The 16,284-nt window shown below is 40.1% G+C and overlaps 1 protein-coding gene across 4 annotated transcripts; it reads right to left on the reverse strand.

Moving 5' to 3' along the window:
* Nucleotides 1–8,281: 8,281 nt before the first annotated feature.
* On the reverse strand, nt 8,282–13,959 carry Scg2 (secretogranin II). Of its 4 annotated transcripts, none has more exons than XM_006245148.4 (3): nt 13,602–13,959; nt 9,616–10,582; nt 8,282–9,495 (listed from the first exon to the last, which is right to left on the reverse strand). In XM_006245148.4, the coding sequence occupies exons 2-3, from the start codon at nt 10,566–10,568 to the stop codon at nt 8,709–8,711; spliced, it is 1,740 nt and encodes a 579-aa protein (XP_006245210.1). In that variant the 5' UTR covers nt 10,569–10,582; nt 13,602–13,959; the 3' UTR covers nt 8,282–8,708. The 4 variants fall into 4 exon arrangements, with proteins under 4 accessions (XP_006245210.1, XP_063122717.1, XP_008765417.1 ...); XM_063266647.1 differs by having other exon boundaries at nt 13,469–13,734; XM_008767195.4 differs by having other exon boundaries at nt 8,282–10,582; nt 13,469–13,725.
* Between the last annotated feature and the right edge of the window lie 2,325 nt (nt 13,960–16,284).

Consider the following 16,284-nt stretch of genomic DNA (forward strand, 5'->3'; position numbering starts at 1 on the left):
AGCAGTGTCCCTTAACTAGACTGTGAGCAGCTAGAAGGCAAAATTTGACTCTTTTATGTATCTTCCTCATATTAGCCATTAGTCCCCTAGATTTAATGAGCAATGAATCTTGAATGATTTAAATAGCAACATGAAGATGGCTGAACGAGTGAATGTTGAAAGAATTTAGGAACAAGCTAAGCTTCCTTCTGCCTTTGTTCCAATATGCTGTTGCTATTTCTCTTGTCCCCTGCCCTAGTCACATGACATAATGGGCTCTGAGTTGTTTCATCCATTACAGAGAAGTCAGCCAGACTGTCTGATTGTTTCTGGGTCCTGGGATGCAGTGAGAATTCATGAGTATTGTTGACTGTAACTTGCAATCAATAACTCCCATCTCTTTGGGATCCTCGGGTTTGATCTGGCATCTAATACACTTTCACTGCAAGAATCCAATTTTCCTTCACACATATTTTCCTGATGATATAGATGCAAGGAAGAAACATTACCAGAGGAAATAGAGATGAAAGAGAATTGCTTTCTCTTCCCCACTGTCTAGCATGTAAAGGGAGAAATGTCATAAAATGCATAAAAATGTTAAAAGCACTATTTCTTGGAAGTCCTTTGCACAAACTTGCAGAAAGCAAACAGCATCAAAAACTTTCCTGTAGCTATTTGCTTGTTCCATAGAATGAATCTTACAATAATAATAGTATACACCACAGAGTCCAAACATAATTACTTTTTACAGATTAAGAGAAAATGGGTTATCTTCATTTTCTCTATAACTAACCCTCTCTTCCTCTTCAACCCTAACCACCAGATTATCAGAGAAACAAAGTAATACAGTGTCAAGATGAAAACATATCCCTCTCCTCATAAAACAAAAATGCTTCAACTTATTAAAATCATGAAGTCCTTTAGTCTCCTGTTTCTTTACATGCTTCCTGCTTTGTATGACAGAGGGTAAATGGAAGAGGCATGTGTAATGAGAGGCCCAGACAGAGTTGGGGTCCTACCCTGTAATGACATATTCTCATTCTGGTCAGTAGGTTTTGCAAGACTGTTGGGGCATCTCTCAATCTCAATTCAAGAAACAACTTTCAATGAAGTTACAAGGGGCTGTCCCAGAGCCTGTTAGATCAGCTCCTTTGGGGGCGCCCAAGCTTCCAAACTGGTGTCACTCTGTGATTGGATAGTCCTGAACCAGCTGTGAGGAGAGAAGGAGTCCCTACCTGCTTACAGTCTTCTTTCAGTTGGGCTGTGTACCAAAGTCTGAGTGAGGTGAAATGGGACCTGACACGCCTGTCCAGCATAGTGAGCTTTGCACTGGTGTGTTCCATTAGTCTCCCCAGTGCCTTATGAGTCTGTGCATCTCATTTTCACACAGCTCCAACCTCAAGCCTGCTTCTTTTATTCCTTTTATTTCCATGGAATTTTAATAGTATTGCTGGCGAAGTTACCACTGCAAAGGAATGCTCTAAATGTGGAAGGATGTTGAGGATGGGTACACAAGAGTGGACAAAAGAGACAGCAATGCCTAAAAGGTATTGATCAAACTGGATCTTAAAGGCTGAAATAATATATATATATATAATTATTTATATATGCATGCATGTTTGCATACATATGTGTATTTCTCATAAGTAGAGCACATCATGTGGCATGTGTGCATAATGTATTTCCACATGTATATATATCACATATGCGTGATATGTATATTAACATATAATCTTGTATTAGGTTGGGCAAGAAAGATGAGCAGACCATGTGGAAAGAAGAAATGAAATATCCTAGTCACTGAGGCAGAAAACTCCCTGGTGGGATATCCTGTCCCCCTAAATTCTCTGATACAGGTAATTTCAGAGAGCTTTGAGTTCTAAACCTGTGAGTCAGGGCCTCCTTTTGGTGGTAGATCACATCTTAGATACTCTGCATATCAGATATTTACAGTACGATTCATGACAGTAGAAAAATTATAGCTATGAAGTAGAAACAAGGCAACTTTATGGGTGGGGGTCACCACACCATGAGACACGGTAGTCAGTGGTCGCAGCATTAGAAAGGTTGAGAACCATTGGGTTAGACTCTATGTATCTTTGACTCTACTATACCCCAGTCCCAAAAGGTTTTCATTTCACAACAATTAAGGATATAAACAACATTTACAAAAACAGATTCATCACTTACTTGTCTTTTATTGATATTCTTCATCCACAGAAAGGTTTAGCTTTCCTCTGGACAAAAAGGAGACAAGAAATCTTCATGGAGAAAATGTGAGATAGTATATCAAGGACAATAACAATGATTGATTTTAGTAGCTGTATATGTAAGTTAAATAATTTTATATGCATGCATATTTGCACATATATATGTATGGTTCACATATTTAGAGCACATCATGTGGCATGCATATTCCATATCACATTTACGTGACAATTATATCAACATATAATCTTGTATTAGGAAGGCAGTTTTCACATAATAGGCAGATTTTAAAATGGATTTTTATAGTGAATTCTGTGCCGTATAAATCCCACTTCTAATATAGTTTCAGTGTATGTAAGAAAATATGTTTTTGGAAACAAAAACTTTAGCTTAGCTCTAGGAGGAAGTGAACAGAATCACAAATTCTCACTCTTTCTGTTGTTGTTGATTTTTAACTTGCCTGTACATAATGAGTCTTTTAAGGATCAAATCCTAAGTGAAATAAAAACAGAATCACCATGGCTTGCTCCATTCAGCATCCCAGAAAGGCTACTGACCTACTCAGAAGGCTTGGCCTGGCCTGCCACTAGCTTAGTTTTGTTTTCTTAAGGATGCAGGAAGTCTGTAGGTCAAAGCAGAAATTGCTTCCACTGGTCTTGTGCATTCTGAAGTTCATGCGGCATGGAGCTGATTCCACATTGCAGAACCAGGCAAGGCTGTAACCCTGACTCTCCTGCTACCATAGCAACCTGTTGGCTCCGAATGAATTAAATTATGGGATTATCACGAAGGAGGAAAAGGAAAGGCATCTATTTATTTGCTCCTTAGTCATTTCAATGTAATACCCATGGATGGGGGAAGTCAAGGAAGTGTGTGTGTGTGTGTGTGTGTGTGTGTGTGTGTGTGTGTGTGTATAAGAGAGTGTATGCATCCCATGGCACAAAGGGCAGGTCAGTGAACAATTTTCAGGATTTTATTCCCTCCTTCCACCTGTGGGTTCTGCAAGTGATCTAACTCCGTAGACACCCTTGTATGCTGAGTCATCTCCGTAGTTCCTAAACTGCATTTTAAAAACAAACGCAAAGCAAAACCTTGTTGTTAAATACCCTTAAATCTGTAGAGATTATCTTCTCATTGACTCCTCTTCTCTGGGAAATGGACAAGAGATAACTCTGCTAAATAAAGCTTTATTTCTCATATAGTTTTCTTAAGCAAAATGAAGGGATTTCGGCAATAATAATAGAAAAGACAATTCTATCCCATGGAAACTTCATCTCTTCTGTTTTTCCTGCCCACACGGGCTGATTTTAGAACAAAATGGGATTGTCAACCTCATATAACCCTGAATTGTTGATTTATACCACCCACAAACCGCTCAACGATTCTCAGGAAATGGACTGATTTAAATTGGACCCAGTGACAATTAGAATAGAACACATTGCTTCAGAATCAAACACTTTCTCCTAACAGTTACAGCATAAGGGACAGAAACTAACAGGCTGAGAAATCAATGTATTAGGATACAGTGTAGACTGCTGCAACAAGAGAAGGAGGCATAGCAGCTGCTACATCAAGAATGGGAGGGGCGTGAGTGAGGAAGAGAGAGGAGGGGAGGGAGGGAGGGAGGGAGGGAGGGAAAGAGAGAGAGAGAGAGAGAGAGAGAGAGAGAGAATGTCCTGGAAGTAGAAAACAGATACAAATACATGTGTGCACTGGGTCTTCTACAAACACAGCTACTGAGAGTTGCTCTGATGAACCGTCCACAGGGTAAGCAGTAGTGAACGCTTGGAAACAAGCTGCCGTTTCATTGCCAGATCAAAAGGAATAAAACCAGCTAGGGTTCTCCATCCTTGTTTCTCTCTGCCCATGCAAACTTCCAATATCAAAGCCTCGGGGGGACCTTGCCTTCCAGCGGTCAGGAACAGCAGCTACAGAGTAAGTAACATCAGCTTTGGTAGCCACACGGTCTAACTGAAATGACAGTTATCAGCATGTGGCTAACGTCCACACCATTATTATAACAAACTTTGTTCTTCTGGTGTCCAAATAACCATAATTTTCACCTATATTAACTTTAAGAAATAGTAAGTAGGTGTGATTTTGTTATGCTAGAAAGCTGTTGCATTTGAACAGACGGTCTCATCACAACAGGGCTCTTTTGATAATGCAATGTTACACTGTAAATATAACTGAACCTGGCCTTCATGAGCTGGGGTCTTTTGTCTAGCCCCTTCTGGTTAAACTTGAGACCGGTATGAGCTCCCACAAAGTTTCTATGCCTTCTCATAATAGAAGTGAAAGACTAGACACAGAAGAATATTTAAATCCCCATCAAAGGTTGTTATCTGCCATTCATTCCATTCAGTGATCGTTTAAAATAGCTCTTACCAAACCCGTTTTGCTACAATAAGAACATTTATTGGTGCAGCAGCAGTGGTGCGACATATTCCACACAGAGTCATCTCTGGTCGAATACTGGATCCAAAGACAGGTCCTGTATGGAAAGTTATTAAACCTTTGGAGGGTGAAGCCACACTGGAGGAAGCAGGTTTTTGGGAGTGGCTGTTTCCTGGCACAGCTTCCTGTCCCACATCTGCTTCATGATCCACTCAGATGTGAGTAACAGTCCTATACCACCCATGTCACAGCGATGAGCTTCTCTTACACCATGTTTCCATCCCACGATGACTGTCTGTATCGTGAAACTGGCACGATCTAGGCCATCCCTGAGAACTCTTTCCCAGGTTATACCAGTTTGTGTCAAGTTAACTATTAAAACTAACCATCGTGATTGTTCTCTTGCATAGGTGAGAGGAGTAACCTGGGGCAAAAGTAACCAGAGCAGAAAGATTTAATGTGTCCTATGTGAGATTTACAGTTTATGCAAAAGAAGAAGACATCGCGGGCCGTAAAAAAACGAAGCAAGGAAGAGCGCTGGAAGGAAGCAGAAACTTGAAGGGTCAATTAGGTTCTCTTAGAGAAAGAAATGGAAGGGGTGTCCACAGAAGTGGGTACAGGGTGTTTTGTCTATGACTGACTTGCGTATCAAAAGTTATAGGCTAAAAGGCTATAGAATATTGGGAGATTCAGAAAAGTGAAATTTGAGTTTAGGGAGGCCAGGATGTGAGAGGTGATGACAACTTGAAGCCTTGTTAGAAAGAACACAAAGTAAGAATAGTGATAATTGTACCCAAGGCAGCTTGTTTTCGTTACTCTTCTGTGGCATTGATAAAACAACTAAAAGTAACCTAAGGGAGCGAGAATTTATTTTGACTTACGGTCCCATAGGGACAGGACCCATCACATCAGGTAGGCATGCCAGAAAGGGCAGACACGGCAGCAGGAACAGACAGATGAGAGCTCACATCTTCAAAGGCAAGCCGAGAGTGGACTATAAATATGGCAAGGCTATATACTCTCGAAGCCTGTTCCCAGAAATACCCTTCAAACAGCACCTTAAACTCCCCAAAGAGCATCACCCACTGGAAAGCAAGTGTTGGAATACCTGAGCCCTTAGATAATATTTCTCACTCAAACCACCACAGGAGTGGAGTGGGTAGACCACGCACACTGAAAGGTGTGAAGATCCGGGTTGTCAGGAGTCTTACAGAGAGCAGACAGAATGTCAGACCCCCATCTGATTCTGGCTGGTAGAGACACGGACTCCTCTGGAGGATGGGTCCAGACTCCTCTCGCAGTGTTAACCTTTGGAGGCATATACTTAGAGAGCTTGATTTCTGATGAAGGAGGCTTCTGACTGAGAGAGGGACAATATTACTCTAATTCCAATTAATTTATCATCTACATCCTTGACTGGTACTTGGAGCCTCATTTCCTATGCTAAAGAAGCAACATATGAAAAAAATGAACCAGAAATAATTAACTCTGGTGAGTCAATAGCAAAGGATATGATGGTACTGCAAAAGGCAGAGACGTTTACTGACTGATGTCTGGGGAAGAACATATATTCCAAATTAAGTATCACCCAAAATGCCAGTCCTGATGCCTGAAACATCTCCATTAGAGATTTATAAAACACCAAGCCTAATTGAGGCTTTAAGAGAAATGCAGCGTGGCGTAGCGGAACTACATCACCCCCTGCCCTGTTCATCCATCCCAGAGCCTGTCTGGCTCTGCCTGTGAGCTTGTTCTCACTGTCCAACATCTTCGTAGACTGTTTAAACATTATAGTAAGGGCAAACATGTACTAGGTCAAATGAGGATGTCACGTTCATGTTTCTGTTTAGGGCTTGTATGAAAATAGTCATGGATTAGCTCAGGATCCAAAAAGCAACTTAATGCCCAATGTAAAATATTGGAAGGTGTATACTGTGCAGGCAGTGTCTGTGGCATATAGAACGACATGCCATTTTAGACCACACAGATATCCTGAATCAGGATTCAAATTTGTATTTGAATCAATCTCAGTTTGCTCCTGTATGTCTCTTGGCATCTGACTCCAAACATGACAAATCCCCAGAATGGCTTAGGGCATGTGCATGAGGGTTATGGTTATGGATTAAAGCCCCCTTCCATCATCCATAAGCCTACCTCCTGACAAAGAACCTTTTAATCTTATCCCCAGAAAGGCATAGGGCATGTGCACAAGGGTTATGGTTATGGGTTAAAGCTTTTTTCCATCGTCCATAAGCCTACCTCTGACAAAGGACATTTTAATCTTAAACATATTGGAGAATACAGACCACAGGTTAAATAATCTGTACTGAAAATCATTCCTAAGGTTCCTTCTACAGATCCTGGCACTTCATGAAACTGAGTGATAATTGGGCCAATCAATCAATAAACAAATAGAATCTGGTAAAAAAAAAAAAAGAGAAAAGGAAATTGTATTTAGTGATGCACACACACCTACATGCATACACACACATAAATACTTACACATATACATACATACACACATACATGCATACACACACATGCATACATACACACCTACATGCATACACATGCATATATGCTATCCTTTGGAAGTGATCTGTACTCAAATTTCATGAGCCTGTCATCATTCTGTGTCCCACCCTTCAGCCAAGGGCACTTCCAGTCAGGCAGAATAAGGAAGTGGCTAAAAATACAGATCTTCACATACTGGGTGGCTTTTGGAGTATTACTAAAGTTTTCTGATTTTTGGTTTTTCAGATACAAAGCAGGATATTAAAATTCAGTGAGGTAATAGGAACCAAGGGAGCTAAAGTCTTTCGGATGGTGTCTGACACGTAACTATTATTGACCGTTAGTTTATATTGTTTCATTGCCCACCTGGCCAGTTTTGCTGTTTTAGCTATTATTGTTATTTGGCATTGATACCTCAGCATGCTGACGTCATGCTCTGTGGTGACGTTCATTGCAACAGGTGTGTGCCATGCCCTGATGCAGCAAAGCAGGAGACAGAGAATATATGGTACGTCCCAGGCAGTTCTCACCTTGCCTGTGAGAGTTCGCTCATCTGCAATAGGCATTTTCTTTGGGGAATTCCTGTGACCTGAGAGTGTGCAGCCTCCAAATCTGAAGTCCTTTCTGATTACTGTATACCCAGCAACTATTTTTCCTTCCTCCTTCCCTCCCTCTCTCCCTTCCTTCTTCTCTTAGTTCCCCACTCTATCTTCCCCCTTCTTCTCCCCTTCCTACCTCCCCTCCTCCCTCCCCTCCCTCCCCATCTTTGTTCTTTCCTTCTCTCCTATCCTGTTCCTCCCTCCCTTCCTCTCCTTTTTCCCCTCTTCCCTCTTTTCGTTCATTTTAATATTGTGATGTGTGTGAAAAGTTTAATGCCTTTTATTTATATAAAGGGATGTAAAGTGTAAGAATTGTACCCAAAGTCTTATTTTGTTAATGGGGTATGTGGAAAACATGAATAAACATAAGGTTTTTGGAGAATGTTCACGGCATCCTGTAGGCAGAAAATATGTTCACATATGAGACTCATTTCTTACCTGGATTGCCTGTGGACAATAATTTTCTCCTCTGCCTCCATGCTGCTTGATCTATACCACTTGTCTCTGGTTTCCAGAATAAAAGTCCAAAAGTATCCAGAAATAACATTTATTAATCAACAATAAAACACACGATAGAAAAGGCCTTATAAGTAAAACTATATATTTATAATGCTTTATTGATTTTGCTCCAGAACTCCACAAAACACTACAGACAGTAACAAAATAATTCAATAAATGTTAAAAACTTCCAAGATAATTATAGGATACTCTTCATCATATGTGAGCATTGTCAATACCATGACCATTGGATACATTAGTCAACACTATCATAGATATCTTTCTTGAATAAAGGACATATTTTTTAAATCTGAGAGTCATAACATTTATACACATCCATACACAACATAACAGCTCAGAATAAGTAAAGCAGATCCCCAAAACTATCTGGAGTCATCTGCTTGTACATCACTTAAAGATATTACAGTGTTAACAGGATAGAGATTAACACACTTAAGAGAAAGGGAGGGGATTCACTTGGGGAAAAGAAGGGAAATTGGGCATTAAAGCTGTTTACATGTTTTCCATGGCCCGTTTGGCAAGATGTTCCCTTCCCTGCTCTGCCTGTTCTTGATTGAGATACTCTAGCACTTTCAGGAGCATATCTTCATCCAGGTACTGTCTATTTGGGGTATCCTCATTCTTCAGGGATCCTGCAGGGATCCTTTTGCTCACCTTGGCCAGTTTCTCCATTTCCTGGGAGCTTCCTTGACCCAGATGCTCCTTGATGGCCTGCTCGAGCTGCTCTTCTTCTTGGAGGTCATCTTCTGAGGAGCCTGGGCTGGGCACTCTCTTCAGCTGGTTGGTATTCATGAGCTCAGGGTACTTAACTAGCATCCTGGCTAAGTACTCTCCCAATTCTTGGTCCTTATCATTCAGATTGTCATAGGGGGCTTGTCTGCTTTCAACGTCTGGGATCCAGGCTACTTTGGGAATCTGGTTGGCTCTAGATTTCCCAGGACCATAAGGAAGCCTCAGCAGAGCCTTGTCTCGGCTGTATTGGTTGGGGAAATATGGGGACTTCTGATTTGCTACATTCTCCATCCCTAAAACATTTAAAATGTCTTCAACACTGAGGCCATCTGGCAAGGCCTCCATCATACCTCGACCAGGTGCCTTGGGATACCCACCCTTGGAGAGCGTCTTACTTTGAAACATGTCTGGGCGGTCTATGTCAGCTTCCGGGATGTCATCTAGGTCAACAGCAAGCTCCAGATCCTGCTCGGGCTCCACCAACCCATTTGGTTTCTCCCCAGCTTTGAGCATCTCAATTAAGTCTTCAGGGGGTATCTGCAAATTCCTGGAGATTTCAATCAGCTGATAAATAGACTGAGAATCAAGGGGCCTCTCAAGAAGCCTGGCTGCCCTGTCCCCGTTTTGCCCACTCTGGGACCTCCCACTGCCCACAGCATTCACTAACCTTCTCAAGTAGGTGATGACCTTGGAGGCGTCCTCTGAGAGCTGGTCTTTGCTCTCTTTCCGGTTACCTTCATCTGGGAGCCCCAAGTGCCCTGACCGTTTCATCTCTTCATTGATTTGTTCGTTTTTTTCTGTGTTCTCTTTGCTGTCTCTCACCTCTTCCTGGGTTTGAGTCTCTATTTTCTCCTCCATAGGACTCCAGTCTTCTCCCCCGACCACATCTTCATAGGCAATGTTGTTGGTCTTGTACACGTCATCTTCATCGTCCGTGTAGAGCTTCTGTTCCTCGTCAACCCTCTCACGCTTCTGGTTGCTTGGCCCTGTCAGTTTCCCAAGCTCTTGGAACACAGACTCCAGGGTAGCAAGACTTTGGGGTGTGTACTGTTCTTCTACTATTTCGTTTGTGCGTTTGAAGGGGTTTTCCCTGGAATTCTCTTCATACATGAGAGGGAACCGCATGTGCTTGAGTTTCCTCTCAGGCCATTGTTGAGTCTCATAGTCATCAGGCGTGTCCACAGGGAAGTTCTTCTCCAGATTCAAGGCATAGGGCTTGTTCTCCTTGAGGGCAGATGGCGGCTCATTTTCAGCCTGCCTCAAAGCCTCAAGTATTATCCGCATCCACTCGTCTTCACTCAAGACATCCCTTGAGCTCTCTGCCAAGTGACTTTCTTCTCCGTTTTCTTTGAGTTGAAGGGGAACAGAGATGCCTTGGTAGGGATTGTAGTCTGGGCTGCTTTCTTCTCTGTGGGCCTGCTGCCTGAGCTTTTCTATGTACTCCAAAGCCCTGATCATTTCTGGACTAGGAAACTTCTGGACATTCTCCAATCTGAGGTCTGGTTCTTTCTGAAGCAGCTGGTTTCGCTGGAAGGAAGCTGCTTCGGTTCCAGGGACAAGGAAAATTAAGTGGATAAGAAGCAGAACTGCTCCAAATCGGTAAGCCTTCGATTCAGCCATGTCTTAAAATTTTCCTGAAAACATAGAAAATACAAATGATCACAAAGGATACAAGCCGGAAGTCACAATGGGAAGAAAGAAAAACACAAACCACAATGGAGAATAGAGAAGAAATAATTTCATACTACACATAGGAGAACTATCTAAAGTTAATTAATATTTCCTATATGATCTTCACAAACTAACCAATGAAATCTATAGGAAAATCATTACTCATTTGCATCAAGCTTGTCTGACAGTCTCTTGAAGAAAAACACTGACAGGGAGCTTCTGAAATTTTGTGTCTTTCATTTACAAACTAGCAGCTTGACTTTTATCATGTTTCTTTTCAACAAAACAAAACTAATGTATTGCAATTTCTTCAACTAGCATTCTATTAAAATCTATTTGAAAATAATTTACCATAACACATGTACATATACATATAGTTATCCCATAAGATTGTGTCAAAATAATGACCTGTTTGATTTATTCTCTGAGTTAGACACCCAATTTTGTTGTAGAAATGCAACAGCTATGTATGGTGATGCAATATAACATATTAGTGGCAATAACACTGAGTGCCTTGTGCACGGGTCCTGGTCAACTCAGTGAATGATAAATCCAGCAGTTGGCTACTAATCCCCAGAACCTGGGTTCTCTCAGGTCTCAGCTAGTATGCTAAACCAAGAAAGCTTTTTGTGGAAACCTGGAAAATTAATAACCTACACTTTTAAATTTTTCTATGTGCCAATCTTCAAGTAATTGTATTATGGCTGACTTGCAAATGCAATTATGGTTATATTTTTCATCCTTCCTCTAGTGTAGAGTAAACAAACAGATGCTACAGAGAGAACATAAGTTTACTTAACTAGTCTATTTCTAAGCTTTTGAGTGTTCAGATTCAGTTTGTCTCATGTCTCTGTCTATTTTTATAGGGACCTGTGAAATCTTAAGTGACTCACACACACTGTTAGAAAATCTGAAAATAACCACTATGTAACTCCCAATTTAGATAAACATAGACGATTTGTTGAATTCTTCCTACTTAAAAAAAAGGAAGAAAGAAAAGAAAAAACCTTCATTCATTTTTTTCTTCAATATTTTTAAAATCTCACAGATGGATTAGTAAGAGGAATCACTTGTATGTTTCCTGCTGGGCGTTGCTGAAAACTGGAGAAGCTATTTAAGTCCTTGCAAATTCTTCTGTAACCAAATGCACATAAATGTATACGTTTATTCATGCCTTCAATGCAACATGGTTTGGTGACAAATAAGGAAAGTTATGTGAAAATAATTTCCTGTTAGATTAAATGTCAACATTTTGCTTAACAGATCTTGCTGATAATGTTATGATTTTTTTCGAACTGTCAATAGGTTGCAGGCATAGAAACTTCCTTTGCATGCATACATATATAGGCTGATCAAAATGATCACCAAGTGGGTTATTTAAGCATACACAGAATGTTTTCAAGATAAACAAATGCTTACTTCAAGAAACTGTATTCATAAACTTGCGAGTGATATAATTAAGTTTCAATAAAGGTTATATATATACATCAACATATGTATATGTATATATAATATATATAATATTTCATATTATTTCAGGATTGATTTAGCTCTGGCAATCAGGTTTCACCACTGTCAGGTTACATGTTATCTTGAAAACCATATTAAGTGTATTTGCTTTAAGATCATTATCTTGACATATTCTTAACACATCTTAACATGCGGATTACATGATTATCTGTGAAGCCACTACTTTGGAGGGAGTTTTTTTGGGGTTTTTTTTTGTTTTGTTTTTGTTTTTTTGTTTTTTTGGGGTTTTTTTTTTGTTTTTTTGTTTTTTTTTTTTTTGTTTTTTTTTTTTGTTTTTTTTTTTTTTTTTTTTGTAGAATTAAGAAAGACTGCTCATTGCAGTTTGAATCACAGCCTGGCAGGCATGGCCATCTCGTCATTGACTCTGGTTTACTTCAGATGACACCGTTCTTGCTTCTAACACTCAAAGGACTTCACTTCCCCCAGGAGCTTCCCTTGCAAGCAGTGGACATGGCTTTAATAGTTCTAACATTTTACACCGTGTTTGACTGAAATTTAATTTTCTGAAGTCCAAATGGCAGGAACACTGTGTCTCCTCAGACAGCTATTACCAATGCCCCTTACAGTAAAAACGCCTTTCCTATGAAATCAGATGAAATATTGACGCTGAACCATCAACACACAACCTACCTAGTTAGGATAAACAGAAACAAATTTGTTTCAATCAACCTCTTCAGCAAGTAACACATCAGCTTTTCCAACCAACGCACAAAAATTACAACCACAGTCTATATGCATCTACATGTTTTCTTCCCTGGATTCAAAGTTATCATTTCTCTGTCATTCACAGTAACATAAACCTTTCCCACAAAGAAATAGTTCACCTTTGAAAAGGAAAAAAATCAATGTTCAAAATTATTCTAAGCTGCTTTCTCAAGACTAAACTCAGCACATAATAACATAAGCCTTTCTAGAATATACCAGTTCGTAAAATAATTAATAATTAATTCAGAGTTCCCATAAGGTGAATATCAAAGAAAAAAACAAATCTAAATTTTTGCCTCTGTGACTCACATGATTAATGGCATTTGAATCCTTGTAAACTGACTGTTAGGATTATTAAGCACATAAATTATATTTTTGGCTCTATATCTGACTCATGAGAGAGAAAAATCAACACGGTAGGAAAAGAATCAAAACATAAGGTTCGGTTAACTTTACATTAATCGGCACGTTGACATTAAAATCCTCAACTTTGCAACTATGCAAGGAGAGGTCCTTGCATACAGTTTTGCTCAATAACATTATAGTTAATGTCTCTGACAAGACCTGTAAATGACAACATCCCTCATGTATGCACACATTTAGAGTATCCTTGCCTGAAAAGCAGCAGGTTGTCCGGTTAGTCTATCAATATAAGCTTGCCAACGATCTTTTTCCTCTCATCTGGGAAAACAGGAAGAGATACGCAATTAAGAACTTTCTAGTAAATAGAAGAGAAAGCAGTCTTACCTCTGTCTTATATTGTGTGGAAGGCTCCAAGCATGCTCCTCTCTGCCGCCGAGTGAGGGCTCGGGCCGTTTCAGCACCGGACAGCTCCTCGGCTTATAGCGAGCCTGGGCGCCTGACTCCGCATTCCTCGCTGACGTCACCGGCTCAGCCTCAAACCCCAGCGCAGGCGAGCTTTTTCAAAGAATCCGAGAGAAAACAATCACTTTAGATATTTTTTTTAAAGCATTGCATGCTTACGCCACCTGTCTTATGTAGCAAAAACTACAGCTTACTTTTTTTTCCCCCTTCTTTTATCAGAATCTCCGAGGCTCAAAATAAAATATCCAGCACAAATTCCCTTAGAAAGAAAGAAATCTGTCAGACATGACTAATTGCAAGGACATCTCGCCTGCGTTTTCACGCCTTGTTTAGAAGGGTTTCTTGCGATTGCTGCCATGTCATTGTTATAAGAGTTTTACAGATAATGACTATCTTTCTATTTGTTCCCATAAAGAAATGCGTCCTCATTTCCTGGTGCAGCCACAATGAACAGAATATTTGCAAATATAAAAGATTGTATTTCATGTCATGACTCCAGGAAGAACTGATTTAAAACTCTGGTTTGTTTGAACAAAAAAGGTGAGATGCTTATTTTTCATATGAGAATCGAGCGGAATACTTCCAGCACAGTGCTCAAAATGAGTGCTCACAAGACGTTCAAGTTGTTGATACCTACATATGAGTCCGTTCAAATCTTCAGTACTATCTGATGTTGCAAGGGATGGCTAAGAAACTGTGTGCTCCAAAAACCACACTGCCTACTAGGAAGGCAGAGAGAGAGAGAGAGAGAGAGAGAGAGAGAGAGAGAGAGAGAGAGAGAAATTGATTTTCATATGCCTAGACCTTCTTGCCATCAAGACAACATAGTACGTCACAAATACTTTTAGGTTCTGGTTGAGTAAGTTGGGGCAAATAACTTTAATAAATGAGACCCACTCGGGACAACGTAGGAGTTAATTCACTGCTTCATGGTTTTATAATTCATAACTGTGGCTGGGCTTTGCCATGGAACCTGATTAGGTACTTTAATAATTTATAGAGATCTAAATTTTTAACTTTATTTTATTAAAGATGTGAGTCCTCTAACCCTGTATATATTGAAGTATATTTTTGAAAACGTGAAAGAAATCTTGTTGGGTGAGGTCCTCTAAAAGTCCCTTCTCACTTAACAATCCCATTCCAATCTTATCTACCCATGAACAGAGTTCTAATGCTTATGAGGTACCAGATATTTTTTGAACTACTGGAGACAGGAAAATGAATATAGCTTTCTGGCTTTAAGAAGGCTTTGGTCAATGGGAATGAAAGATAAATTATTTTAATATACATTGGAAAGTGCTAAAGAGGAGGCCATTCGGAAAGCTTTGAAAGGTTTGTGGCTTACTAGTTGACTGTTTAGTAATTGAGCGTGATGAGGTAAGACTTCCAGCTAATAGGCCTAAGCCAATCTCTTATTAGGTTTGTAAGACTTCCTACTACAAAACACTGTTGAACTGTTCAAAACTGATGACTATGAAATCAATACTAAGCTAGTTAAAAAAACTTATGAAGTTAAAAATCTCACAGAAGGTAGTCCTCACTGACCTCTCTTTGCTCTGGGAAATTTTCCTCAGTGATGAGAGACCATCACACCTGGATTCACAGGGAACTCACTGGTACATTCTGGGGCTGCGTATCCAATGTACTGGTGTGTAGTGATGCTTCACCGTGAGCTTGTAGAGCATGGTCAAGTGCTAGGTTGAAAAGACTTGTGTACACATGGTTTGTTATCAAGGCAACATTTTAGTAGCATGAGGTCATTTGCTTGGATTTTAGCTTTGTACACAGATCACATTCTCGAAGTCTTAACAAAGATGGTCCGGGTTTCACTTAACTTTTAAAATTTATTTCTTTGTTTATGACTTACTTATTCACTTTACGTCCCACTGGTTTCACTTAATTTTCTGTCTAGCAGTTCTATATGATCAGTTGAATTTACCAGTATCGACACAGCCTTAGAAATTCCACATGGTTAATTATTCTTAAACGGTGAGTCGATTCAGAATAGGTCTGAAGCGCTGTCCGGAAGATCACTCTTGTCCAAGTTAATTCACTCAAACACTACTGAACTTATTGGACAAAGACCAAAATCCATGGTGTTTTAAAAGTCCTACAAACAGCCTCTTACCTCCAAATGTCTTTAATAATAAAAAAGAACAGGTTCAGTGGAGATGGCTCAGTTAAACACTTGCTACCCAAGCTTGAGGACCTGAGTTTGATCAGTTGCATTCAGCCAGGTGCAAGGCATATTACTTCTTCCCCCAGCGCTGGAAAGGCAGAGACAAACAAATTCCTGTGACTTGCTGGACAGTCGGTTTGCTAAACCATCAAGCTCCAAATTCAGTGAAAAGGAATTGAAGGAAGGGAAAGAGGAGGAGGAAGACAAGAGAGAGCAAGAGAAGGAGCAGGAACAGGATGATGAAGAGAAGGAGAAGGAGGAGAAGAAATTGTAGCAGTGGTGATGAGGAAGAAACTGAATGTGAATCGATGACCTCCACACACATGCATAATTCATAGGCAACCACAAGAATATATGTGTGAGTACACATAAGAAGAGTTCACAATGGATGCAAAACTTTGTCCAAGTGTTCAAGAAGTGAGATGT

Source organism: Rattus norvegicus, chromosome 9 (assembly GCF_036323735.1).
Source record: "Rattus norvegicus strain BN/NHsdMcwi chromosome 9, GRCr8, whole genome shotgun sequence".
NCBI classification, from domain to species: Eukaryota; Metazoa; Chordata; class Mammalia; order Rodentia; family Muridae; genus Rattus; species Rattus norvegicus.